The sequence below is a fragment of the Rhynchophorus ferrugineus genome, unplaced genomic scaffold (assembly GCF_030347505.1).
Source record: "Rhynchophorus ferrugineus isolate W39M unplaced genomic scaffold, kcgeb_rfMv2 rfM6, whole genome shotgun sequence".
Taxonomy (NCBI): Eukaryota; Metazoa; Arthropoda; class Insecta; order Coleoptera; family Curculionidae; genus Rhynchophorus; species Rhynchophorus ferrugineus.
The window spans coordinates 994,165-1,022,064 of record NW_027472585.1 but is presented as its reverse complement, the minus strand read 5'-3'; the positions used below and the strand labels follow the sequence as shown (position 1 = coordinate 1,022,064).

Here is a 27,900-nt window from a genome sequence, read left to right as displayed (position 1 = left end):
CATGATTAAAATTCTTCTTATAAGATTGGCTGGCGCTTTTCATTGACGTTATGTCTCGTTCACAATAAGATCGATTACGACGCCCACTTTGTCATTTCGCGTGTAATTTGCTCAGGAGCGGATGGGTTCTGGTCATGTTGGGTGTTAGAGCCATTAGTGTTAATTGATTAATGTCCCATTGATTTTGGTGCAATGAGATCATGTATAACTTCATTATAAATAGATATAATGACGATATTGTTGAATCAAATAAAATACTTGGAGACATTAAAATACTAACGTCAATACAGATCAGATTACCGGGTATACCGGAAAGTTATTACCGGTTTATTTCGTAAAAAAAAACTACGCAATTTTCAAGAAAATGGAAGTATTGGCCATTTTATTCTATATATCTTGTCCATTTTTCAGGCAATTTATGGATGTCATTTCAAAGAAATTGTTTTTCCTTTGAGTAAAACCATTCATCGAACCATTTTCTAACATCTCCAGAATTGAAGAAGTACTGCTCTGCAAGCGCGTGTCCTATTGATATGAAAAGTTTATGGTCGGACAGGGCTAAGTCTGAAAATTAAGGCGGGTGCACTAGTTTTGCTTTATGAGACAACGCGTTATCGTGTTATAAAATCACTTTACCCCGTCTTCGGGATAATTCTGGATGTTTTTCGATCAATAACTGATTTATTTTTCGGTCTACCAAAACGTTCTTTGATGTGAACATCGAAGTCACCACTTTTGAATATTCAAAACCATGCCTCACCTGTTTTAAAGTTGGAGCATGCTTACCATGAGTTTCTACCAACAAACAATGATTTTCAGCGGCTTTATTCTTTGAATTAAATAAAAAAACTAATGCGTGCCGTTAATGTACTTTTCAGGCACCAAACTTGACATTTTTAAAAAGGTATAGACGACGGTGTCACTTTCGCAAAATATAACATGTAAGCTGTATGTAATCATAACACTGCATACAAAAGCCTAACAATATCTGTCTCTGAAAAACCAGTAATGACTTTTCAGTAGACCTGGTAATTGTATTGGCAGGTGTATAAAATAATCAAATTTAAATAAATTAAGACAAAGATCACTAATATAATCCACACAAATGTACATAAATAATTGGCTGTTCGGTAGTTTCGCTAAAACTCGAGAACATCCGGACCAATTTGGTTAATTTTAATTTTAAAACACTTGGGGAAGCCCAAGGACGGTTTATATGCCACTATTATCAATACTTCCACTGTCATAAGGATTTGACATATATATATATATATATATATATATATATATATATATATATATATATATATATATATAATTGCTGTGAAGTAAACATTTACCAAAAGTAGAGTAAATACGTAATGACTCTTTATGATAAAGGATACGTTGTAGATGTATTTCATATTTATTCTTATTTTGTCACAAATTTAGCGAGTTGAGTATAAAATATCCAAAGTACCACTGAATCGAATTTCATCTGACTACCATAATATCGTCATCAAATCTAACAAAACAGTTACCGCCAAGAACACAAGAAGGCTTAATTCACCGATAATTGACGAAGAGACTATTGTGATTGCTAGAGAACGTTTGCTAGTTAGATGTAGTTGATACGAATTTCACCGGATCATCTAATATAATATATGGTAGAATATAAAACATATTAACATTCCGAAGGAACGCAAAGAATACCTGCCAATCAAGTGGTGATCGACGGTGATAAAAGCAACGGCTTTTAATACATCTGTTTTTGTGTCATATTAGAGTAATTGAACAGCACAAAGTTTTTATAGATATTAATAATTAATAGTTATTTTCATAATTTTCAAAATTATGAATAACAGTTTACCTTCGTGGGCAAATGCAAACATTACTTTTGAGAGAACGTTTGCAAGTTAAATGTAGTTGATACGAATTTCGCCGAGTCATCTAATATAATATATGACAGAATATAAAACATATTAACTAGTTAATAATAAATTAAATTAATAATATAATCAGGACGATACTACCGTATATAATCTTTAACGTAACGAAAACTAAATATCAAATATGTGCCTAGTAATAAAATTAACTAAGTTATAATCCGTTCTATTCTAAATATTACACGAGGAATCTCAATCATAGTAAGGTGGGTTTACAGCATCTTGTTATTTTAACTATCCCGAAATTTTGGAGGGTAAAATGACAAATAATTTGTTAATGTACATCTGTTAGAGATAATATGATCTTGAAGTTTATTATATAATAACTCACTAACTCACACGCAAAATTTTCAACAAGATCACAGTAACTTTTAAAAACTTGGTTCAACATTATTTTATTCCCTAATTCTAGAAATTTTCTTAGATATACAAGCAAATATTTATTAGAATAAGTTACAGTTATAACAGTCTGATTGTACAAATTTTCTAAAACTCAATAACTTTTAACAACATATTACTTTTTAATGTGATGAAACAATAAATTCTCAATACAAATTATGAGCATGTTTTCTGCAATTATGTCAGCTTTTCATGATAATTAATATAATTACAAGCCATATTTTTAAATTATATATATTCTTAAGGCATTATTTTGTATATATGTCTCATTTGTGTCACAATCCGAATCACAATATATTCATCAACTCTAGAACTGCAAATTTCATGTTATATTAATATATAGTTTTCCAAAGAACATAACTAAAATGTTTCAATCCACCAACATTAAAACAAAAGTACATTAATATTAGGTTTTAAGAAGGATTTCAAATCATTTCTAGCATCATTTCTTAGTTACAGTGTAAAGTTATACATTAACAAATATAGAAAAACACTTATTGTTTAAAAAATTAATCAAAGTTTGAATAAAATCTGATCTTCCTGCACATTACATGTTCATATCGCTTATATTTATATGTCAAAATGAAGTAGCTACTCTGAATATTCTTTTCCATAACCAGAAATCATCTTTCATCAAAACAAGGTGTGACGTTCAGTTGATCTACCAATATCAAAAATCATCTCATGACGATGCAACATTAGCCTCAAGATTCTTACAACTTAATAAAAATAAAACCCAGTGGTGATTGAAATAGATTCTTAGGATAATGAATAATAAATTTGATGCAGCAATAGGAGATGATTTGAAATCCTAGTCTGAGGTATTCAAAAACCTTACTTATGATATATCAGTTATAACTTACAAGACCGAAAGCACAAAAAATACTTATCAGGTATCGCGCAAAATGTTAAAATATTTCTAAAATATGTTACTACACATATAGAACAGACATGTTCTTATTTTCCTAAGCTGTTTATTATTAACCAAGTTTATTATTAAGACCAACGAACATACTAAATATATTCAATGTTTATTCTATTCACACCGCACAGTACAACTCATTTAGCTCTATCAATAAAACTGAAAGCTTGATTAACGTTAAGGTTTACTCTATTTAGTTAACGAGCTTTTATATATATCTAACTAAAAGAAACGTATACTAAACTAGAATTAAATTTAGTCTATTTATACTCTATTTATTATCTTTGTAAAAAATAGATAAGACTAACGATGAATAAGTAAATAAAAGATACGATAAAAACGTATTATTAAATAAATTACCTGAAAAGCAGATATAAAATTGAACAATATCCTATTCCGGATAATTTATTATTTACATAATCGATATAAACATTATTATAAAAGCGAATCGTTACTTTTATTGATGTAATAAAAATTACGTTTGTCTAAAATATTATTTGTTTTCGAACAGAGTACATGAAAATTAATAGGATTTTCTATAAAACCTTTTATTTGATGTAGAATAAATGATACATTGTGTTCGGTCTAGAAATATTAAACATAGGAAATAGTCCATATTTTATTAATATTTATGATTTTATATATTTTCGACATTTTAATAAATGGCATAAAAATTCATATAAAAGTATTTTAATTTGTTCTAACAGCTTTTAGCGGGCAAAAAAATTATTCAATAAATGTTTTACAACATGCTGTTTATAGTCCGTGAAGTAGAATATGTATATATATTATAAAAAGTATAAAACCATCGCTAAAATTTTGTTTTAATCATGTTCTTCGCGCAGCATTTTCTAAAGCTAATAAGTATAAGCGTTCCATATGCATAAAAACCATTTTAAGTATTCATTATGAGCCAATATTCCTGATTTGGAATTTTTTGTTGCCGGATAATTTGTAAAAAGAACGTTTTCTATCACTGACGTAGGCAGTATTCGACTAACACATTCCTAGTGTCCTATTTTATGTAAACTCCTGGGAATATCTATTAGGATGACCTAAACCTGAGCTATAAACATCTGTTGCATTGGCGTAAAGTGTTTATCGAATATAGCTTGCTAGTCCACATCTTCAAACTACCAAGGCTTTGAACCTTTAACCTATGTCAATGTATATTTATAAAATATAACATCAGCATGTACAATAGAAGCGCTAAACATATAAAGTGCAGTAACGACGAGTGCAGTTAATTAGCTTCTACTGAAAAGTCTGGTATTAGGAACCATTTTATAACTCACATAGAATTCTGAACTCATTTATTGCTTGTATTTTATTTATTGCTTGTATATTTATTTATTCCTTAAATATTATTGCAAACTCAAAAAAATATCTGTACATGTCAAGTTATATATCTAATAATATAGACTCTGCAGTTACGGATCTCTCAATTATGGATCTTATGGATCAATTATAATTGACTAGTTTTTATTTTCTATATTTTATTGTTATCGATAGCCCCAATATTTCATGCTGAATTACAACATTCGAATAATTTCTGTTGGTCATTCTGTATCAAAACCATTACATTTATTTCAAAGTAAGTATACAAAGAGTATTTTATTCTAAAGTATACAGCAAAGTATTGTATATAAAAAATATATCCTAATAAATAATAAATAAATCCCTCAAAATTAATTCATAAATACTGACGTTGAAAAATGCTAATGAAAAAAGGAATATTAATTTTAATGAAACAATTAATAGAATTAAAGTTAATCCACAAAGAAAGAAGTATATTTTTAAATATCAGATAAAATACGATCCAAAACCAAATCACTAATTTCATAGTACATATAGTTTGAAGCCTATAATACGTACGTATCTGTGTACCAAATTTTCAAAACCAATGCTAAATAAAATAAAATAATACGGCATATGCATTTGCTCACAAAAGTAAAGGTTACTCAAAATCTTCGAAATTATGAAAAATAAATTATTAATATATATAAAAACGTTTCCTGTTGAATTGTTTTTCTAATTGTTCTAATATATTACAAAATTTACAAAATTAGATGTTCTAAAAGATATTGCTGAACAGAAATTGCTTTAAATGAGTCATTTTGCCCACGAAGGTAAACTGTTATTCATAATCTTGAAAATTATGAAAATAACTATTAATTATTAATAACTATAAAAACTTTGTGCTGTTCAATTACTTTAATATGACACAAAAACAGATTTATTAGAAGCCCTTGCTTAGCAAAATGGAATATGAATGACTTTGAAATGATTTATAAGAATTTTTAACATTTTTTCACAAAAGTAAAATGTTATTCATAACCTTGAAAATTATGAAAATAATAATTATTTATTAATACCGACTAAAAGTGCGCTGTTGAATTGTTTTAATTTATCTGCTATGGCACAAAATAAAATATATTAAAAGCTGCTGCTGGGCAAAAAAGAAAATGAATTACTTGATTTGCAGGTATTCTTTGCGTTCCTTCGGAAAATAAAAACGTTATTCATAATAATGGAAATTATGAAAATAACTATTAATTATTAATATCTATAAAAACTTTGTACAGTTCAATTACTCTAATATGACACAAAAACCGTTGCTTAGCAAAATGGAATATCAATGACTTTGAAATGATTCATAAAATTTTTTTATATTTTTTCACAAAAGTGACATGTTATTTATAACCTTGAAAGTTATGAAAATAATAATTATTTATTAATACCGACTAAAAGTGTGCTGTTGAATTGTTGTTTTAATTTATCTGCTATGGCAGAAAATAAAATGTATTAAAAGCTGCTGCTGAGCAAAAAAGAAAATGAATGACTTGATTTGCAGGTATTCTCTGCATTCCTTCGGAAAATAAAAACGTTATTCATAATATTGGAAATTATGAAAATAACTATTAATTATTAATATCTATAAAAACTTTGTACAGTTCAATTACTCTAATATGACACAAAAACCGTTGCTTAGCAAAATGGAATATCAATGACTTTGAAATGATTTATAAGAATTTTTTACATTTTTTCACAAAAGTAAAATGTTATTCATAACCATGAAAATTATGAAAATAACTGTTAATTATTAATATCTATAAAAACTTTGTACTGTTCAATTACTCTAATATGACACAAAAACCGTTGCTTAGCAAAATGGAATATGAATGACTTTGAAATGATTTATAAGAATTTTTTACATTTTTTTACAAAAGTAAAATGTTATTCATAACCTTGAAAATTATGAAAATAATAATTATTTATTAATACCGACCAAAAGTGTGCTGTTGAATTGTTGTTTTAATTTATCTGCTATGGCACAAAATAAAATGTATTAAAAGCTGCTGCTGAGCAAAAAAAAATGAATGACTTGATTTGCAGGTATTCTTTGCGTTCCTTCGGAAAATAAAAAGGTTATTCATAATATTGGAAATTATGAAAATGATAATTAATTATTAATACGTATAAAATTCTGCTGCTGAATTGTTGTATTAAATTACGCCAATTAGATGTTTTCATTGAATAGAATACTTGTCAAAATATTTAAAAGTGAATCACTGTGGAATGGTTTACAGATAATATTGTAATTTATTGACGAGAGTAAAAGGTTACTCATAACCTTAAGAATTATTAAAATAATAAATTATTCATACCTATAAAAATTGTATTGTTTAATTATTGCAATATGACACAAAATTGGATATTTTAAAAGCTATTAGTGATTATGAATTAATGGGAGATGATTTATAGGTATTTTTTGCAAAAATCTCTAAAAATTAATAAGAATATAAATTATTTTACATAATAAAATGTACGCCGGTATAGAGTTAATTCGCTTTGTTTATATTATTTTTATAATTCACGTCACTAACTTCTAGAAAATATACACTACAAAACAGGATTTAAATCAACGAGAGACAAACTTACTTGCAAGGGTCCCAGACAACAATTCCCAGTCCTGGACAATCCACTTCGTTAACTATCTCGCATTCCCTCTTGTCACAAATGCAAGCAGGAGCAGACAGTCCACCACAAAAAGCAATAAAAGCCACAAAAGCAAATACGGAGACACACTTCATGTTTAAAACAGTTAGAATCGTTTCGTTACGCGTTGTTGTGCGGCAATATTCTCCGGACTGCGTTCGCGTGATTAATTTACATCGCAAAATCTTTACAAATCGGTCCGTACGGATTCTGCCTCACCGTGGTCGCGCTACATCCTCGAATGTTTGAATGTTTTCCCTCGGAAATCGATCGAGTTAATTTAATATGTATGTCCGCAAACGATCCGGAAAAGACTTAAAGTTAACCGGATCACCAACACATCGAGACAGTCGCGCGGAGCCCGTGAAGCGACGACCGACCTGCTTCAGACCGTCATCTCGCTGGCGATCGGAAGTTTTAGCGTAAAGTTTCGGCGAAACGCGACGCGAGCGGACGGGCAGAGGATTTTCGACGGGCCGCTGAAGAACCCGACCGAATGTAGACTGCGATGTCGTGCTGGTTTCCGATGCCTGGAGGTGGCCGATGCGCAGGCGTCCCGTTCAATTTGTTAACATTTTTTTCTTCTTTTAGACGATTGCTTATGCCTGCAACTGTTTTGTTTCGTCATAATTTTTAGTCGGAATCTCGAACCCAACTCGAATATATATATATCGAACTACCAAAGAGGTATTCTTATCCAGAAACTCTAAATTACGGATGTAAAACATTCTGGATTTTTAAAACTATATGCTTGGAAAAGCACTCTGAGAATTTTCCAGGTTATACCTATTTTTTACCGACTACAAAAATGGAGGAGGTTCTATGTTCGACTGTACATTTTCTTTATGTATTTTCACCGATTTCTCCGTCAATTATAGACCGATTTTCAAAATTCTTATAATTATTATTTGTTATTGCTGAGCTGATGTGATGGAAGAAACAACTCCTCAACGATGAGGAGTTAGAGGATAATTTTTTAAATGTTGTAGGGACATAGAGACAACTAATCCTATACCTTGAAGTTATTTAGGTTAGCTGATGGTGAAAGCAAGGATAGGACCGCTACACCTTTCAGGGGTTTTTGAGGAGATTTTAGTAAGTGTTTGCCTACCATAGTCATTCAGTCATTCACAAAAGCTTTTTAGTTTATTTTTTAAGCATTAACCATATCATATAGAAAACTGTAGAAATATTTCAGGCAACTGGTTCTAGGATGTAATGAATAGAGCGTTTAGCTAACACGCAGAGGTCTCGGGTTCGATTCCCGGCGGTGGTAACGTTGTTCCAGTTTAACTAGAATAGTTGTCAAATCACCTAGGTAAGTAGCGGACCCAGGGGCCTGAAGAGTACCTTATTTTCAATCATTATTTCTTTATTCCTATTTTTTCTCATGCGGGCATCTTTACCTGCCTACCCATTGTAATACTTACGATTTTTCGATCTTTTGCAGTTATCCTATATCAGTTATATATATTCACCTTTAGTTGTTTCCGCTCTTATCACTCTATGTTGATAATTGTCAGATTTGGGCTATGAGCCCACAACAAAATAGTTTTAATAAGTCACTGTTATAATCACTATCAGAACCACTGTTCCAATTAGTTACCAAATTGTTAATTCCGCCATTTGTCAATTTCTTCTCCTGTGTGTCTGATGGAGTTTATCCAAACTGAAGGTATTATTTTAGATTATGCTTCTTTTGCCTTTTTCAAAGATTGGTACAATGTGCAAAAAGGTGTAAATCTTGAAACTATACGCCACTACATCTTGGAGATGAAATTCAAAACGACTAAATTATTAGGTGATAATATTTTAAAAACTAATAATATTTTAAATGAGGTTAATAAAGGAAAGTAATGCTCTTTGTATTCTGGATGTATGCAACAAGAAGAAATTTCTGCATGCATTAAATATGTTAAAATTAACAATGTATATTTGACCAACGGTATATTAATGTTAATTATTTACTATAAACAGAGCCTATTGTGTTACTAGTACATTACCATATTATCTGCTTGTCCACAAAGGTAAAATGTTATTCATAATCTTGAAAATTATGAAAATAAAAATAAATTATTAATATCTATAAAAACTGTGTGCTGTTCAATTGCTGTAATATAACACAAAAACAGATGTATTAAAAGCTGTTGCTTAGCAAAACGGAATATGAAATGATATATAGGAATTTGTTCACAAAAATAAAATGTTATTCATAACCTTAAAAATTATGAAAATAATAATTAATTATTAATACCGACTAAAAGTGCGCTGTTGAATTGTTGTTTTAATATATCTGATATGGCACAAAATTAAATATATTAAAAGCTGTTGCTGAGCAAAAAGGAGGAACACAGACGAAAATTTACTACAATGTCCCACCAGGATTCGAACCCACGACTATCGAAACAGCAGAAGGACCGTCCTGTCGCTTTTATCACCGCGCCAACTAAGCGGGCATTATATATTATTGAAATATATTTTACGATATGAGGTAATATCTTGTTATTAATTGGGTTAATCAATATGCGTTTGTCACTCTATGCAATATTAGGTAAAATAACAAGCAAACATCAAAATTAACAATGTATATTTGACCAACGGTATGTTAATGTTAATTATTTGGTATAAACAGAGCCTATTGTGTTACTAGTACATTACCATACTATCTACTGCAAGGATCAACCATTTACATTTAACGTCTGAATTAATTTATAATAGTTGTTTTGTTGAAATCTTATTTTAATTTTAATTAAATCACAGAGTAAGGTTAAAAATCTAGTATAAAAGTATGTATTTGTTTCAAAACAAACACAATAAATTGAAATAACTAGTAATATTTATAGATATTATTCTCCTCTAAATAATGACATTTAATTTACAAACTGACCTGAAATGGCTTGATATTGAAAGTTTTTTGTTTTCAACAACAAAAATCCTTAACAAACAAAAAAACGAATTGTTTACTAATACTTGGCTAATAGATATAAAGAAAACATACAGCCTATCCAAAGTTAATTTGTACATATGTCATCTAAATTTGTGACGTCAAAACGTCACAATGTTGCCGTATCAACTCTGACTTTTAGTTTGGCTTTGACATACAACAAAATTTTAATCTAAATAAAATAATTAAACAAATGTATTGTTATCAAATATAATTTATTTTAACATTATAGTAAATCTAATGCATATATTAACGAAGGACTTAAAACTACGGTTAAGTACACAGTTATAATAGTTTGTAAGTTAGGATTGTGTTGATTATATTTACATTGGACTCTTTTCCATACCGTCTATAAGTTAGAGTTCTAGGCACGTTTAAAATTGTATCCACTGGAGGTTTAATCCATCTAATTAACAATTTTATATCCAAGTAATATATGTTACTTATATTAGAGAGCATATTTACCTTTAACGCTTAGTTCTTGTGTCCTTAGGTGCAGTGGTTCCTTGTAAAGACATTTTGATATCACAGTATATCTCCTTCGTTTGTTCTGTTAATACTTGTATACATCTTTTTTGATAAAACTATATTTAATTACTGCATTCTCATTAATATATTTGTCATATCTGCAAAACATTATTCTTTCTCTCACATTTTCTGGCACATTTTAACCAAATGCTCATGTATATTCTGAACAATTACAAACATATCTGTGCACATATATTGCATGTGCATTATATATTATATATTAATTATATAATATATTGTTAATAATATATATTAATGTTATGTTAATAATATAATGACAGCATTCAATCATATTATGTTCAGAGAGTTTCATTCAGTTAATATCCAATCTATCTAACATTTGTTTACAATTCTATCATTTCTCAATTTCTTCTTCAATGTATCTGATTATTATTTTATTATTAACCATTCTTGTTTGTAGCATGAAATACAATAAATCTGCAATAAATTATTAATAAATGTTATGCCTAACAAAACCTAATCGATAGTTATTCCAACGTTTACCTTTTTACCATCAACTTTTGTTGTCGTAACACTATTTTTATTATCACCTTGTCATGAGTGACCAGTGGTCCCATCCTGAAAGATCCATGACTCATCTAAATACATAAATTGAAATAATAAGTATTCCTTAATTTTATTATATGCTTTTAAAATTGTATTTTTTAAAATCAATAGCCGGTAGTTCCATTATAACTCTTCGATTCTTTTCAGACTAACAGTTTCCTTTGAAATAATTGTTTGTATTTAAAATCTACTCACCGATTTTATACATTTCATATATTTAATCTCTGATAGAGCTAACATCATGACGATCTTGACTATAATTATAATTTTTTGAAACATTTCAGTGACAATATAAATCGCAGCAAATAAATATTTAACAGTAAAAATACCTTTACTGGCAATTATCTCGTTCCTGTTTAAAATAACTGATTAGTATGGCAACCTGTTCTGTCTGGCTTCGGAATTTTCAATCAGAGTAATAACAAGCAGCGATTTGAAAATTATCAAAACAAGCGAAGCATTAAAATAACGTTTGCCAGTTTATAAACTCTTATCACCATTGTTTTGAAGAATTTTGCATACGTTTGGCAACCGGGCGACTTTAGTAGGCTAGTTCGGCTGCCCGTTCGTACTTATCAGACAGCATTGTGTCTTTTTAACTAGAATAGAATGAGAAGGAAAATATTGTCTGATTCTGAAACGAATTTATAAATTGCAACAGGCAATACATTAAAAATCTTGATGACGTATGTACAAAAAAACTTTGAATAGACTATATGTAACCTTTATTGCATTTTAATAATGGCAAGAAAAACATGTAACAGTAAATTAATAATATACCTCGACGTTAAACTATCCCAAAGTTAATTAAAACTGTTTGGAACTTTGCGATTTCAGGGTCTGTGAGCGAACTTACTAATTTGCATGTATGTTAATAGCATGTTTTTATTTTTACTAACGTAACTTTAATTACATAGAATATATTTATGTCTCTCTCTACGATTATGTTTGCTTGTCACGATAATTGTAATTTTAAATCGTGACTACATAAATTAAATTAACGATCTGTGCGAACGTCAGTAGACATTCAAAGTTATGTTTATATAGAATAGTTCTTGAATGTATTTGTGGGCATATTAACAAAATTACTTTTCAAAAACAGTTTATAAAAATTTTATAATTTCTTTAGTGTAAGATTAATTAGTTAACTCACAAATACTTATCTAATAATTTTAGAAAAATTATCCCTTAATAGTTTAATATATTTTACTTAATACGGTTAGTTGTTAGTATAGAAAGTATCCATAGAGAACTTAAGAATATGCAGCTCTTTGGGGGATATAAACCATTGCTTCAAACACTGTTAGGAAACATAGGAAACATAACCCACGAAGAGGTCTAACGCAACTTTCAGACATTGCTTTTAAAAGAATATAATTTTAAAAGCATTAAATCTAATTTTGTTAAAAAATTTACACAATAGTAACAGAAGAGCAGAAATACATAACAGATGCACATAACAAAGCCAAAATAAACTTAACGTTAAAGTTAAATGGGGCGCCGTTTTGAAATCATAGATTGAAATAGCGTGAGTTCACCGCTACTTTGGACAGACTATAGAGTTAGGTATTAAAATGCTATTTGTTCTTGTGTCATTTCAATTAAATTAAAACATCTAATTATCACTAATGTTTTAAAGAATTTTGGATACATTTGGCAACAGGGCCCACCAGTACCAACAGAAATTGAATGTTATAGATTGATTCGGCTACATGTTCCGACGCATCAGACAACATTCATTCATTCCATTTTTAACTAGGAGACTTTAACTAGTAAATTGAGAAGGAAAAACCCACTTAGAATTTAAAACGAACTTTACATTTTTACAAACTGCACTTGTAAAGTTTATAAATAATCAAATTAAATTTGTTATCATACAAAAAAAATATTAAAAGTAAATATTTTTATATGTATTATGTATATTATATTCTTGAAATATAGATATAATTTACAAGAGCCGACAACGTGGCAAATTTAAAATTCACTACGCAAGCCAGAGGACTTCCGTTGTGTAGACAGTTGAATAATCACATCAAAACAAATAGTCTTTCTGATACTTAATCAACTCAATTGTTGAGTTTAAAAATTTCTCCACGGTTTGATGACCAGCTAGACTTACCATTAAGTAATAATTATTAGAAACAAATCTTAGAAATGTAAACTAACCAATCAAATTTCTGGATTTACAATTGGGAAATACTGTTCTAAAAATAATATATATCTAAAAAAACCCTTCTTTCATCGCGTATAATATCGATATTGAAAAATACGAAAAACTTCAATAAAATACGTTTTCGCTAATACAAAAAACGAAGTCACCATTGTATCTCGACATCGATAATACGTCTTAGTTAAAGCGCTATATAATATTTCTCTCGTTTCCCTATAATAAGAACTATAAAATAAAATTGAAGTCGAAATATATCCATCCGGACTTGTTTCGGTAAAGTTTTATTGGGTTTGTTTTTTCCACAGTTTATGAAAAATTCGCTTATTGGAAACCTTTCCTGTTCGGTTGCGGCAAAACTGTACGCAAACCTCCATTTCCATTTTACGATTCGGAACAAAAAGATTGCGGGTGTGTTTTGTTTTCCTTTTGTGTGGTTGACAATATGATATTTATTTAATATTTTATTTCATAACATCAAAAAGGAAAACTTGAATATTTTCAGCATTTATGTGGACCTAATAATAACAAAATACATTATATTATAATTCTACGATATTAATATTATAAAATAATATGTAACCCGTATAACTCGTCCAAAAAAACGCTAAGACATATCAGATGATGTCAAGTATATATATATTGCCAATTACAGTTTGTAAAACTGTAAAATATGTTTTAAACCCGGAGCGGATTTTTCCTTCTCATTTTTTTCTGATTAAAAAGAGATAGAACGTTATAAGATGCATTGGAAAAAGCAACTTAATCAGCCTATAATATTTGATATCGCTTGACACTAGTAAAACATGTCAAATATCTGTAAAATAGAGGTTATAAACCATCAAATTTATAAACTAAAATAAGTTGATGTGGCATCATTACGATGTATGTGTTTTAAAATATGACAAGGAGAAATTATTTTTCAATTTCACAATTAAAATTTAGAAATAACAATTCGTTAAAACAAAATCAGTCAAACGCAGAAAAAGTGCTCGAATATATTTTATTTCGAACTCTATTTAACAGTTACAACATTACAACTCTCTTGCTTTTCATAAAAAAAGTATCCGAAAGTAATTCCGCTAGGGTACGCTATGCAAAAATTCCCAATTTACATAATGGCGTCAGTTCCCGGGCAGGCAAGAGGAAAAAAACGATCTAGAAAGTGGAAAACGAAACTTGTGGCGTCGCGGGAATTAAAATTGTACTTTTTTCGAAATGGAGACATAACTCGGTTTGCACCGGAGAAATGGGTTATTTTTTTCGCATTTTACCGAGGTCTCGTTAAACAGATTTACATCAAAGCCGGGGTTATTTTTATTTAAGTGTGATTATAGATTTTAATAAAACGTAAAGCAGCTTGTATATTTTATATTCGCTGTCACGTAAACCTTTATATATATTCCATCTAATAATCGATTTATTATTGACTCTACCATGTTATATTCCTATTAATAAAATTATTTGGCATTGGTGACATTTAAAATCAATTTAAGACTTTGTAACAAACATAAAAATATATTACATAAAACTCCCAAATAAATATATCTCAATAATTAATAGGCATTAACATTAAAAAAATACATATTAAACTTTTTGTTAATATTACTAGCGCCATCTTCTAGAAATCACTCTAACAAATAATGTGAATTAAAAAAAGGATTAGGTGTATTATTGGTTGCTCCGTAAGATGTTTATATAGTTGTCTAAAGTTTTACGTACACTGACTGATTAAAAAATATATATTAATTTTTTGGTAAGTGAGATTAACTGCCAACGCGGATGTTTACATTCCTGATTCATGAGATAATATAGAAAAGTGAAAACCAGTGAATGTTAAATAAAAGTTTCAATTTTTTGCGGTGAAAATTAAAATTTATTCTGTTTTACGTATTTTGAACGTGTTACCGACGTCAAGCTAAAAAACATCAATTACACTGCCATGGAGACACACGACTTCTATAAGAAACAAAAAACTTGCCTCCAAGTAGCTACTAATGTTACCGAGCAGCATCGTCATGTATCCAGAGCAAAAAGGGGACAGATCCTCGGGCATCTACGTGGATTTAGAGGTTGTACGGTTTGGTTTACGGGGCTGTCAGGTGCAGGAAAAACAACATTATCATTTGAGCTTGAAGCGTATTTGATTCAACATGGAATTCCTGCATATAGCTTAGATGGGGACAACATGAGAACCGGTCTGTGTAAGGATCTAGGATTTTCAAAGCAAGATAGAGAAGAAAACATAAGAAGGGTAGCAGAGGTTGCCAAACTATTTGCTGATGCTGGACAAATTTGTTTATGTAGCTTTGTGTCACCTTTTGCAGAAGATCGAGAAGTAGCTAGGAGAATACACAAAGACAGTGACCTACCATTTTTTGAAGTGTTTGTTGATACACCTTTGGAGGTATGCGAGCAAAGAGATACAAAAGGATTGTATCAAAAAGCTCGTAAGGGAATTATTAAAGGATTCACAGGAATTGACCAACTCTATGAGACCCCTGAAAATCCTGAACTGGTAGTTAAAACAGTTAATGCAACTGTAGAGGAATCTACAATGCAAGTAGTGGATATGCTAAGAGAAAATGGTATTATACCACTCTTACAAGAAGAGAACAGTAGTGTACCTGAACTATTTGTTCCTAGCTATAGACTTGTCTCTGCTGAAGAAGAAGCAGCTAGTCTACCTAAACTAAACATTGAGACATTAGATTTACAATGGTTGCAGGTAATTCCAAAGTCTTCATATTTTTCAAAACAAAATTAAACATATTTGTTTAGATACTCAGTGAAGGCTGGGCATATCCCTTAAAAGGATTTATGAGGGAAGATCAATTTCTTCAAACTATACATTTTGATTGTCAGTTGAATGGTAGAGAAACTATCAATCAAAGTATTCCAATCGTTTTACCATTATCAACATTTGATAAAAACAGGTGAGTAACTCTGATATCTTAATAATTCATGGAAATTAAAAAACCACACAAATTTAGACTTGAAGATTCATCTGCTATTGCATTATATTACAACCAAATGTGTTATGCTATTTTGAGAAAACCAGAATTCTATTATCACAGGAAAGAAGAAAGAATTGCTAGACAATTTGGTGAGTTATAGAGGAATGTTTGCTATATACATTCAAGACATACTTAGGAGCAAGTTTAATTATCTTTCCCCTGTTGGTTATAAAATCGTGGGCCCATGAATAATTTATAAAATATATTTCAGGTACTACTAATAAAGATCATCCATATATAAAAATGATAATTGAATCAGGAGACTGGTTAGTTGGAGGAGATTTAGAAGTTCTCAGGAGAATTCAGTGGGGAGATGGATTAGATGAATATAGGTGTGAAAAACTCGCTTTATAAAAGAAAAATAATTATATTTTAATTGACCTTTTTATTACCTCGTAAGGCTTACCCCCAATGAACTCAGAAGGAAATTTAAAGAACTTGGTGCAGATGTTGTATTCGCATTTCAACTTAGAAACCCTATTCATAATGGACATGCTTTGCTCATGACTGATACAAAGAGGCAGCTTCAGGAGCGTGGCTATAGAAAACCTGTACTGTTACTGCATCCATTAGGTAAAATGAAGATATTAAAAGAACTACATTTTAAAGGAAAACATTTTAGGTGGCTGGATTAAAGATGATGATGTACCTCTACCAGTAAGAATTCATCAACATCAGGCAGTACTTGAAGAGGGTTTATTAGATAAAGATTCCACGGTCTTGGCGATATTCCCAAGTCCAATGATGTATGCTGGTCCTACGGAAGTACAATGGCATGCAAAAGCTAGAATGAATGCAGGTATATTTTTTCAAAATACAAATCTAATAGAAATAATTCTGGAAAAATAGTAATGAAACTTAACGATATTTAAATTTACCTGTGTAGGAGCCAATTTTTATATAGTTGGGAGAGATCCAGCTGGTATAGCTCATCCTGCGGGTAAAGAAGCTTCTCTGGATGGAAATCTCTACGACACTACCCATGGAGGGCGCGTTTTAAAAATGGCTCCAGGTAATGACGAATATTTAAAGTATTAGAAATAGCAATATACATATTTATATTTAATTATACAGGCTTGAATAACTTGGAAATAATTCCATTCCGTGTAGCAGCTTATGACAAGAGAATTCAAAAGATGAATTTCTTTGATCCTTCTAGGAAGGATGATTTCGAATTTATTTCTGGCACAAAAATGAGAACATTGGCTAGAAATGGCGAAAATCCACCAAACGGTTTTATGGCTCCTAAGGCTTGGGACATTTTGTCTGGTTACTATCAGAATCTAAACAAGAGTAGTTATTAAACTGTTGCTTTCTTAATATTTATACATTATTATGGCTTAAACCGAATGTCCTAAAAGTTCATTCCCTATAATATTGAAATTCAATATAAGTGTCTGTATCCCATTGAATTAACTATTCGTCCTTTCTAGTCATTTAAGCTTCACCACTAACACTTAACTGTTTTAATATTCCTAACGAATATAAAATGTTTTTAAATGTTCATACCTGTTTATTTGAAATTATATATTAAATTATGTATTTTATCTTTTTATTGTGAACATTCCACAGTAATTACTTTGGTGCTTTGTCCTATCAACAAAAACGTTGTGTTTAAAATATATTTTATAAGAATTTTATTGGGAATATTTTATTCAATCCTTATTTCAAAACATGAATATATTAAATAAATTATGTTGTCTTGTGTTTCTTTTATCTACAATTCACACTGTTTTCTAATATACGACGAGATTACACAGAAATGTAACGTTTGTTGCATTCAGTATTAGAAAACTACAATTGACATTAGAAATCATAATCTCTTTAACACATGTCAATTCTTCCATAAACTACTCCGATGAAGTTTACAACGACAAAATTAGTTTTACTAGAAGAATAACAAAAGACTACCGGTAAATACGACACATGTATCATTGTTTCGTTTTTGAACTCTATATGGATAAAGTCCGTTTAAAAAACCCTAAAGTAATAAGTTACTTTTTCTGCGCTAGCGTTTATAAAATTTTCGGAAGCCTTTTGAATATCATTAAAAATTTCTCCGTTATTATACCCGTTTCGATGGAAAAGCATTAATGATGTTCAATTTTCTAGAAATTTTCCCCATAATTCAGGTAAATATCCGCTAAGGATTATTTCAAAGCCATCTCCAAATTTATGATTGGTAACAAAAATTATAGTTTAGGATTAACAGAACAAACGTAAGATAATATTAGCTTTTTTCTAGCATTTTTAGAGATTAAATTCTTATCGGACGGTTTTATAAATATAGGAAAGGTTAAAAAAAAGCAGCGTGTAACAATTAAACATGTTTCTATTATGATAAAACTAAAATATACTGACCACTCTCATTTCCAATACATATCTTGTTGGATTATTACATACACGTAATATAAAAGTATAAAAATAGCAGGTAATAACCAATTTGGGAAGCTCTTTAAAAATCTTAGATACCATAACAATAAAATCAATACTTTATAAAGAAAATCAATGTATAAAACGCATAGAGATAACACACTCGCCAATTAAATTCACAAAACTTAACAATTATTTACATGTGTACAATGATTCAATGTGATTTAAAATATTATCACACTTTCCTTTAAAAAAGAGACTAACAGTCGTCATAAGGAATGTCGTAGTCATATTCTGAATCCATATCGGAACAGACGTGATAAACCGGTCCATTCTCATCATCTGACGATGACTCTTCAAACCCTAAATCTAAAAATGTCTTTGGCTTATCCTCGTCCTTTATTTTCAGAACATCGTAACGAACTTTTCTATTTTTCTGTGCCGACAGCAACAACCTAGGCCATTCCGCTTCCGTGCATTTCTTCAACGTCACTCTTACTTCCGACCCTAGAATCGTATGTTGGAAAGTCTTTTCCACATCATCGAAGAGGATCAACTTAATCTTGTATGTTTTTCTATTTTTCTCCGTGCTGAAATACGTAAGTTTCATAGAATCTATGCAGAAAACAAGAAACATCGATATGGGTCTTACCTGAAATAAAGTATTTTCTTCCCCAATAACTTAAGAATGTAATCGTCGACGTCCTGCACTTTTATCGTGATTTTTATAGCACTATTTGATTGGACCCAGAGAACCTCTGGCGTGATGAAATCAACGGCTGGCGCGGCCTTAATCACCGGCAAATTCTTACTATCACAGTTCTCAGTTGGCATCGTAGCCGACTTGGGAATCGGTAACTTTATATCTACCAGGAACTTATGAATGTCAAAAATCATTAACTCAAATTCATCGAGGTTTCCAATACCGTTGTTCCCAACTGAAAAATTATATTCAAAACACATTACAATCACTAAAATCTTAGTATCAATGAAACTTACCGAGATCATCTTCAGGAGATATGTCATTAACAATATCTTCATCGCCCAGTTCATCATCATCATCATCATCTACTTGATAAAATGAATCTATACTGAAATCTGTGATGGTATCGTTATCAGAAATAGCAAACCCGCAATCGATCAAGAAGTTGTTTAAAAGGATTTTGTTCTCGCTGTACCCATCTTTCAGTAAAATTCTATAAGAATTTTGTCTTTCTATCTTACTGTTGGTGATTTTCAACTCTACTTTTGCGTACAGGGTTCTAAATATGTCAGTATCCGGTTCGAAACATCTATCGTACAACAAATCGATTGCTTCGTCGCTCCAATTATTTGCTTCTATGGGTTGAACGCCATGAAGGCAACACTGAATCGATTGGAATGGTAATCTCAATATCATATCATTCCTCAAATATTTTAAACTGGTTGATTTGATAGTCAGACTATCGCCATAATCAACAAAAAACACATCTGCCTGGTCGTTCTCCTCTCGCAGTAGTAGAGCTCGTGAATAATTATCGCTATGTTCGTCTTTAACCAAATAGCATTTTCCCACTACTAAAGAATTAAGTGTTGGATAGAAAGGTTTCTGAATCTCTTCCAGAATAAACCTCTCCAAATCTAGAAGCCTTGAAAAAATTTAGATTAACTGAATGTCATAATAAATAATAGTATCAACTTACTGATGATGAAATTTCGCATTCCGAACATAAAATTCTGCGGGGTTTACAGCACAACTGAACATTACTTGTGTTACCTCATCGATACTCAGAAAAGCCCACTGAGGTTTCATCTGCTCCACAACAACAGGCTTGGGTATAGCTCTTTTTACGTCTTGAGGAACCTCTACCCCGCCCGCCTTCGCGACTGAGTAAAGATCGTTGATTATGTTAGCTTTGTTTACAGCTAAACCTGCTGCGACCTAAAAATTAAATCAACCTTACCATTAACAACGACCATCACTTAATGACGAAAATTACTCACCAATTCTCTAGTTAATTGGAATCCAATTGACGGAAGACTTTTATCGAACATGTCTCGTTCTTCACAAACATCAGAAAGCCAGAGGTTGTTACCTAGTTGTAATTTAATCAAGCCTTTCATTGTGGCTTTAGAACAATTAGTTTGAAAAAGTAACTGGGCTTTATATTTCGAATATCTACAAAATGTATCGTCATCATAAGGAGGCACCAAATTAGCGAAATAAACCTCAAAACCTAGAATCATCATCGTATGAATATGTTTAATATATGTGAATTACTTAGAAAACTTACACTGCTGGGGGATGTTTTTTAATTCCTCAGGCATTAAAAACAGTTGATCAGATTCGACTCTAGCATATACACCTTCATCCACCAAAAATACCAGAAGGAACTGTCGATTTTCTATCAATTTACACCTCGAGTATTTATCCTTTTCTTTGTATAAATAGAAATCGCTCATCTTTAAATCTCGTGCGGGAGTATATGTTCTAGTTTTACTCAAAATATCGCATATTTTGCCCCTTGAATCTTCAAAAACCCTCACACTGTTCCCACCCGAATCCAAATGCTCCACAAGTTGAACCGAGGCTGTCGCGGTATTGGTCATACATAAGATTTTAAATTTCAAGTAACCATCGTGCGGTAAGAAATCCGATGTATCCACGTCTTTACTTACAACGTGTCGGTTTAAACATTGTATTGAGGAACAGCGACCGAACATTTTCAGTTTATCGCATAACTCAATTTTTTGTTCCAGTTTAAGCTCTTCGTTCTTCGTTTCCACACCCTAAATAAAATAATTTTAGGAATATTCCCACTGAATCTCTCAATAAGATGTTCGATCAACAAGATAAATTGAGTATGCATTCGCTTACCTCAAAATATGTTTGAAGAATTTCAGGCAGATATTTTTCCAAGCCGGAACTTTTGATAAACTTAGAAAATTTAGACATTTTCGTCTCGCAATTTTCGTCTATGAAAACGAAACTGGTCACGCTCATTCCTTGGCTCGCTTCTTTTCGAGAAAGGGGTGATCTAATATTTTCCAACAAACAACTGAATCTCTTGACAAATTGTGTCCAGGTCTTTGGTAACGCGTGATGTATGAGGACAGAAACGTTCGTAACTGACAACATATTATAAACATCATCAGAACAAACCAAAACTGAAAACGAAGAAAATAATTAGTATTTTTTTCAGAAATCTATCATACAAATATTATTAAGAAAACAATTGGCATTGAAATCAATGGGGCAACAAGTTTGATCAGAGGTATTACTTCATGAAGATACACAAGGTGTGTTCAAATAGTAACGGGTATATTGATATTTCCAGGGGTATATTGATCCAAATGACACGATTGTTTTATCTCCCTTTTTTATAGATTTTTTTAATTGATATACATTTTTAGAAAAAAAGAACTGACCGAAACTGGTCATAATGAAAGAATTCAATCTAAAAGAATTGTGTGGGCTAAAAATCACTGAAGAGTTGCATTATAAATGAATACAAAAAAACATGGATATAGTTATATAGCCATAAAGAAATATAAACCTTACGATATATAATCAGAGTTGGGCTCCGAGAAAAATATCGATATTTTCTAAAGACTTTTTTTACATATATTTTAAAGTTTCCTTTTACCAACTAAGGCTTTATCTGGGCTGAACCTACAGTTTAATGTGGGCTCCGAACCACGGTCCTCGGCATTAAGCCTACCGACTGACGACTACGTCCTTGTCGGATTTTACACTCTTGCCTAGGACAATCACAAACATAAATTTACGACCATGCCCCGAGCAGGATTCAAACCCGCGACTATCGCAACAGTAGGTGGAAAAAGTAGCAATAATTGGTGCTTAATTTTAAAGGTCTATAAGTAAAATATTTTATTTTTTGATATAACGTTATATATATCGATATTTTTTCGGCATCCCTAATCAGGATCCAAACACTATCCTATTAAATTCAATTTTATAGCTTAAAACTTCTTTTGTGTTTAGTGGGATTAGACGTGTGAAATTTATTATAAGCTACGAAATATAACGAGAAAACAGTATGAATTAAAATTGATTCTTTTATGTACAGCATTAAATTGAAAACAACCATAGAAAATTTAAATAATTTAACCCAAATAAAGCGTGTGAATACCTGAATATTTGCCTAAAGTAGACCAGTTCCACTCATCCTCATAAAATTGTATATCCTCTTGAGTCAAATGGTCCTTTATAGCAGTATATCCTATTCCTTCGGATTTGAAATATGCCTCAATGTTGCCGATATCATCGGAATTGCAAACTACAATGGACTTGGAATATTTATAGGTATTACCCAATATATCTGCAAAAAAATTAAATCCGTGTAACAAACAAAAATATTGATAAAACAGATCTATAAATACCTTTTAGCTGTTCCATTCTACTATTGGCTTCCACAAATTTCATTGTGAAGTTCATTTTGCCATACAAAGCCGCCTCCAAATAATTACCTATACATACCAAAGGTGTTTTATTCAAACGCTTCAAAATGTTTTCGATCTCGTAAGTCCAATGTTCCGCGCAAATAATTACTTGTACCGATATAGGACAATTTCGATTTTCTAATACCTGAAAAGATATCAGTATGGTTCATACAATCGCTTCGCACTTTACATCGGCAAATTCTTACCTGATCAGCATAAAGCAAAAACTTTTCGATCAATTCTTTATGGGTATTCAGTATTGCATCTCCATCCTCTAACACAAAATGGCATAAACGTTTAAAATTCGTCGCCCGGGACAAAATCAGAGAGCTTAATATAGTAGGTATAGTTATCAATACATCCACATTGCTCTAAAAGTCATACAACATATTAAACACTTTCATCTTATCACCTGTTAAAAATTTACTTACAATATTGCCATGCCCGGGATACGTAACCACGTGGATTCTACACCTTTGTCTCTCTAATATCATCTTACTGAGATCATAGATTTCTTCACATTTCTGTGAATCGTTACACAAAATTACCACAATGGGTCCTCCGCTTATTTTTAATAAAGGATTGTAGCGTTCATTTTTTTGTTTTATAAACGATGCGACAATAGGTAGATATGCCATTGTTTTTCCAGATTTTGGATTATTTATCATAAATACGTGCTGGTTCTCGGTTAAACCATTGAAGGCATATTGTTGTATCTTTTTTACTTCGCTGTAATTTAAACGAGTGATGTTGTTATACACGTCGATGTCCATGTTGATGGACGAGATAAGCTTTACGGGCTGAGGAATTGATTCTCTATAAGACAAGATTATATAAAATCACATAAAATTACTTTTGATGTACCCGTACCCATGAACTAATAGTTTGCTGGTACCCAGCTTCTGTAACATGGTCATATTATCATAGTTTATGGACGTAATATGACCTTTTCCAAAGGACCCCTTTTCATTTTCGTTGAGTAACTTGGAAGGTTTTATAATTGGCCCTGCATATACAAAGAATATCGTCAATATTGTTACGAATTAATAATTTTAGTTATCATTATTGAAATCAGTTGATCTTCAAACAATATACCACGCAAACCAAATTTTCGAAATAAAAGCAAGGAGATTTTGTTTTTCCAGCGATGTAAATTGGAAAATTAGAACATTTTGTGGAGATAATCCGATAATTGTTGATGGACAAAAAAATAATTTTGGAGGGAAAACAACTAATCATTCGAAAAACAGTGGGTTACAAGACAATTAAAACAGTATTGGATTATCTTTCTGATGACTTGAAAATGAATTTAATTTTTTACAACTCGGCGTTCAAGAAGAATTTCTGAAGAAGTTTTGTAATCCGTAAATTGATCTAGATTTTTTCAGAGTATAGAAAAAGTATCAAAAACGACATTAATTCGACAAACCGATATATTTTCCAGGCCGTTAAAACAGAAGTTCCGTATTTAAATAACGATAAGTCCATATTTTTGCCATCAAATCTAGTTACCCATGAACACCTAACCGAATCTGACATAACTCGCTGTTTGCTATTGAACTTATCATACTAATATTTTTGTTATCGCTGATTACTGTTATAATTCCAAGAGCCAAGAAGTTGTAAAACTATGATTATAGTTTCCTACGTTTATTTGTGAAAACTCGAATTTTCAACATTTTCCAATATAAAAATGAAAAAAATACATTAGGACTTTTAAATGTAAATGATGAAATGAATATGTAAATGATAATCTTGCTTTGACAACCACTTACCTGCTTTGAATTTAGGTTTAGGTGTATCAGTGTTTTTTACAATATTAGAAGGGAAATCCCAATCTTCATCTTCACAGGCCATTTGACATTCCTTACAGGTACACCCTTCGGATATCAATTTACAAATGTCTACTTTCGTAAACGGTCTTTGCTTATCCGACGTCGTGGAAGAATCGGTAGTTCTGACTCGGTACTCTGACGAATATGTTGACGATGACTTTTTCACTTGTGTTATCTCAACTGTGGGACAATCGCTCTCACTGCCTATCGAACGTGACGAGTTACTATGACTGGAAAAAGATCCGTTCTTTCTTATTGGCTTTTTTGACGATTTTCCCTGCATACACATTCCAGATGGAAAAAGTTTGATATCAGATCTATCTCCACTCTGAGATGTATCATCAGAAAATGGGGATTTTTTTATCTCATGAGGGTGAGTTGATGAGTGCCACGTTTTATATATATCCTTTGATATTGTTTCATCATCTAAAAATAGAAAAATTAATTATATAATATTATATTACCTTCATTAATTTCTTAAATACCTTTAAGGTTATTGATATTAGATACCTTTGGGGTATCATTAACAGTTTCCATACAAGTTTTCTCTTGGCCCTTAATATCTCCTATCCTTTTTCGTAAAACATCAATCTTAAGTACTATTTTAGACGTATCAGGAGACTCTGATTGATTGTTGTTCATTTTTGAAGTACAATCTAATTCTTTCTGTATTTTATTTGTGTTCTGTAAGGATTTTTCCTTCAACTTCAAGAGCAACCTAGGATTATTGGTTCGAATAATCTGAACACAATTAGATTCAGAATTTTTTTGGGGAACTGGTTTTTCAATACTTGCACCCACATTTTTATCAGTATTTTCAACAATATTCTGTTCCTCCATTTGGCCTGAAGTAGGTTTATTCTTGAAACGCCTGCGTCCATTTTCTAATACCTCCTAAAAACAATTTACATATACCAGATTTCTATAAACTACTAATTAACTAAATTAATTTTTGGTCGAGTTAGTTTGATTGTTATTTATTAACTATAATAATGCTAACTTATTAAATAAAAACAAGTATCATTAATTCAAACTAACATAGTTTCATACCCCATCAATACTGTCTTCCCATACAACTTTTTTATCATCAATTTTATTATTACAAACAGGGATATTTTTGCCTGAACAATAAATCAAATTTAAATGACTTTTCATATAGTGTGCTGCTTCATTCTTTAAAACTGTAATGTTAAAAAAAGTAAATTTAAATAAACCCACTTATAAATAACTTACTCTCAAACATCGTGGCATCTCTAATAATCAGATTTTGTTTAATTAATTCCTCTGATACATTGAATATTTTATTTTGCTTATGTATAAAAAGTTCTCCTATTAAAATATCACCAAAGCAAGTAAGTACTTTAAGATGTATCCTTGTACAACCTGTTAGAAGATTTACACAAAACTCAGAAACTCCTAACGATGGTATTATTGTAGGAGTATATTTTACTGTCCCATTAATTCCTAATTCTAAATTCTAAAAATATATCTCAAATTAATTTTATATACTAGGAAATTATATATAATGAAAAGTATTATACAGAATTTATACATACACTCTTTAAATAAGAAAAATTATTTAACGAAACCTGTTTGACCAAGGGTTCAATTTTTTTCAATTCATTAGTAAGTTTAAAAACTTCATCAGATTTTATCAAAAAGCCATGATCCAGTAACCAGCAATAATAGATCTTCTTATTATGTTTGATTTGAATATCTTCAATTCTTGCTCTTACAAAATCTTGTTCATAATTAACTCCAACAATCTTAAAAATAATCATTATAATAATTAAATGTATAAATAAAAATATAGTTACATACCTCATTAACATCAAAACATGCACTTGAACATTCGGTAAGTTCATTTCTTAGTGTTTCAGAAATTTTTCTTAAAATATTCCTCCGTTTATTGATATTATTTTCGGTAACGAAAAAAAAATGAGGGGTTACAAACGTCGTAATATCCACATCCATAGTATTCATGATAAAAACACCTTTTCTCGTTAAAACAGGAGAATCAACTGATCCTAAACTCACTCCACAAAATATTGAGAATTCCTCCGTGTTTTGTGATTCACTCAACAGTGAGGTAAAGATGTTTAGAGATAAATAGAAATAGTTGCAAGCAACGGTACCATTATTTATTGCAGATAATGCAATAAAAATATATTTCAATTTAACATTACTCGTACTATTTACTATTTCACCTCTTAATTTTTTGATAAAAGCGCCGCGATTGGAAATGACAATGATTTGAAATTTTTTTATGATATATGCATAGGCATGGGCATCATCGATAGTACCTAGGTTTTATAGAAGGGGTTTTACTAAGAAATAGAATTAACGTTGTTATAGCTATGACATTTATTATATATACCTATGTTAATATACTTTTTTAATTAATTTTTCACTTTATCAACTGCATGTATTTTTTCTTATCTTTTTGGAATCTACTTACTTGGAAACATAAAATAAATAATTATGCATTCGTATGTTTGCTAATAAATAATTTTGTTGATAACAATTTTTCTTCTACTGCGTCTACAAGAAATGCTCAATTGTTTTGAATATCCAAGTTTTCGACTATTTTAATGTAATATGTAGTATTAAAGATATATAACTATATATAATTTGTGGTATTAAATAATTCAAATATATGGGCTTAAATATTTTTTTTAATTATCGATATAACGGGAATTTGTCAAAAGAATATAGATACTTTTGTATCGATAGCTATCTATATTATTTCGATATTTTTTCAAAACGTTATATCGATATCTT

The 27,900-nt window shown here is 30.5% G+C and overlaps 3 protein-coding genes across 3 annotated transcripts in view; 1 reads left to right on the top strand and 2 right to left on the bottom strand.

Annotated features, from left to right (window-relative positions):
- The window catches only part of cmpy (crimpy), a 140,784-nt gene extending 133,052 nt beyond the window's left edge, over positions 1-7,732 (bottom strand). The window contains exon 1 of the mRNA XM_076408705.1: positions 7,189-7,732. Coding sequence (XP_076264820.1) covers positions 7,189-7,340 — 152 coding nt within the window. The 5' untranslated portion in view covers positions 7,341-7,732. The remainder of the gene's footprint in view (positions 1-7,188) is intronic.
- A 7,414-nt stretch (positions 7,733-15,146) lies between these two features.
- On the top strand, positions 15,147-18,108 carry Papss (3'-phosphoadenosine 5'-phosphosulfate synthase). Its single transcript, XM_076408704.1, has 8 exons — positions 15,147-16,179; positions 16,233-16,387; positions 16,445-16,557; positions 16,680-16,800; positions 16,869-17,041; positions 17,091-17,267; positions 17,355-17,480; positions 17,543-18,108. The coding sequence occupies exons 1-8, from the start codon at positions 15,394-15,396 to the stop codon at positions 17,770-17,772; spliced, it is 1,881 nt and encodes a 626-aa protein (XP_076264819.1). The 5' UTR covers positions 15,147-15,393; the 3' UTR covers positions 17,773-18,108.
- Positions 18,109-18,782: 674 nt separating this feature from the next.
- Positions 18,783-27,384, bottom strand: LOC143198995 (putative ATP-dependent RNA helicase TDRD12). Its single transcript, XM_076408703.1, has 18 exons — positions 26,941-27,384; positions 26,676-26,885; positions 26,353-26,596; positions 26,170-26,300; positions 25,605-26,013; positions 25,060-25,545; positions 24,155-24,290; positions 23,716-24,100; positions 23,491-23,655; positions 23,225-23,429; positions 22,975-23,163; positions 21,699-21,988; positions 21,115-21,610; positions 20,825-21,057; positions 20,524-20,762; positions 19,841-20,469; positions 19,494-19,779; positions 18,783-19,431 (listed from the first exon to the last, which is right to left on the bottom strand). Exons 1-18 carry the CDS (start codon positions 27,100-27,102, stop codon positions 19,101-19,103), a joined length of 5,226 nt encoding a protein of 1,741 aa, XP_076264818.1. The 5' UTR covers positions 27,103-27,384; the 3' UTR covers positions 18,783-19,100.
- Between the last annotated feature and the right edge of the window lie 516 nt (positions 27,385-27,900).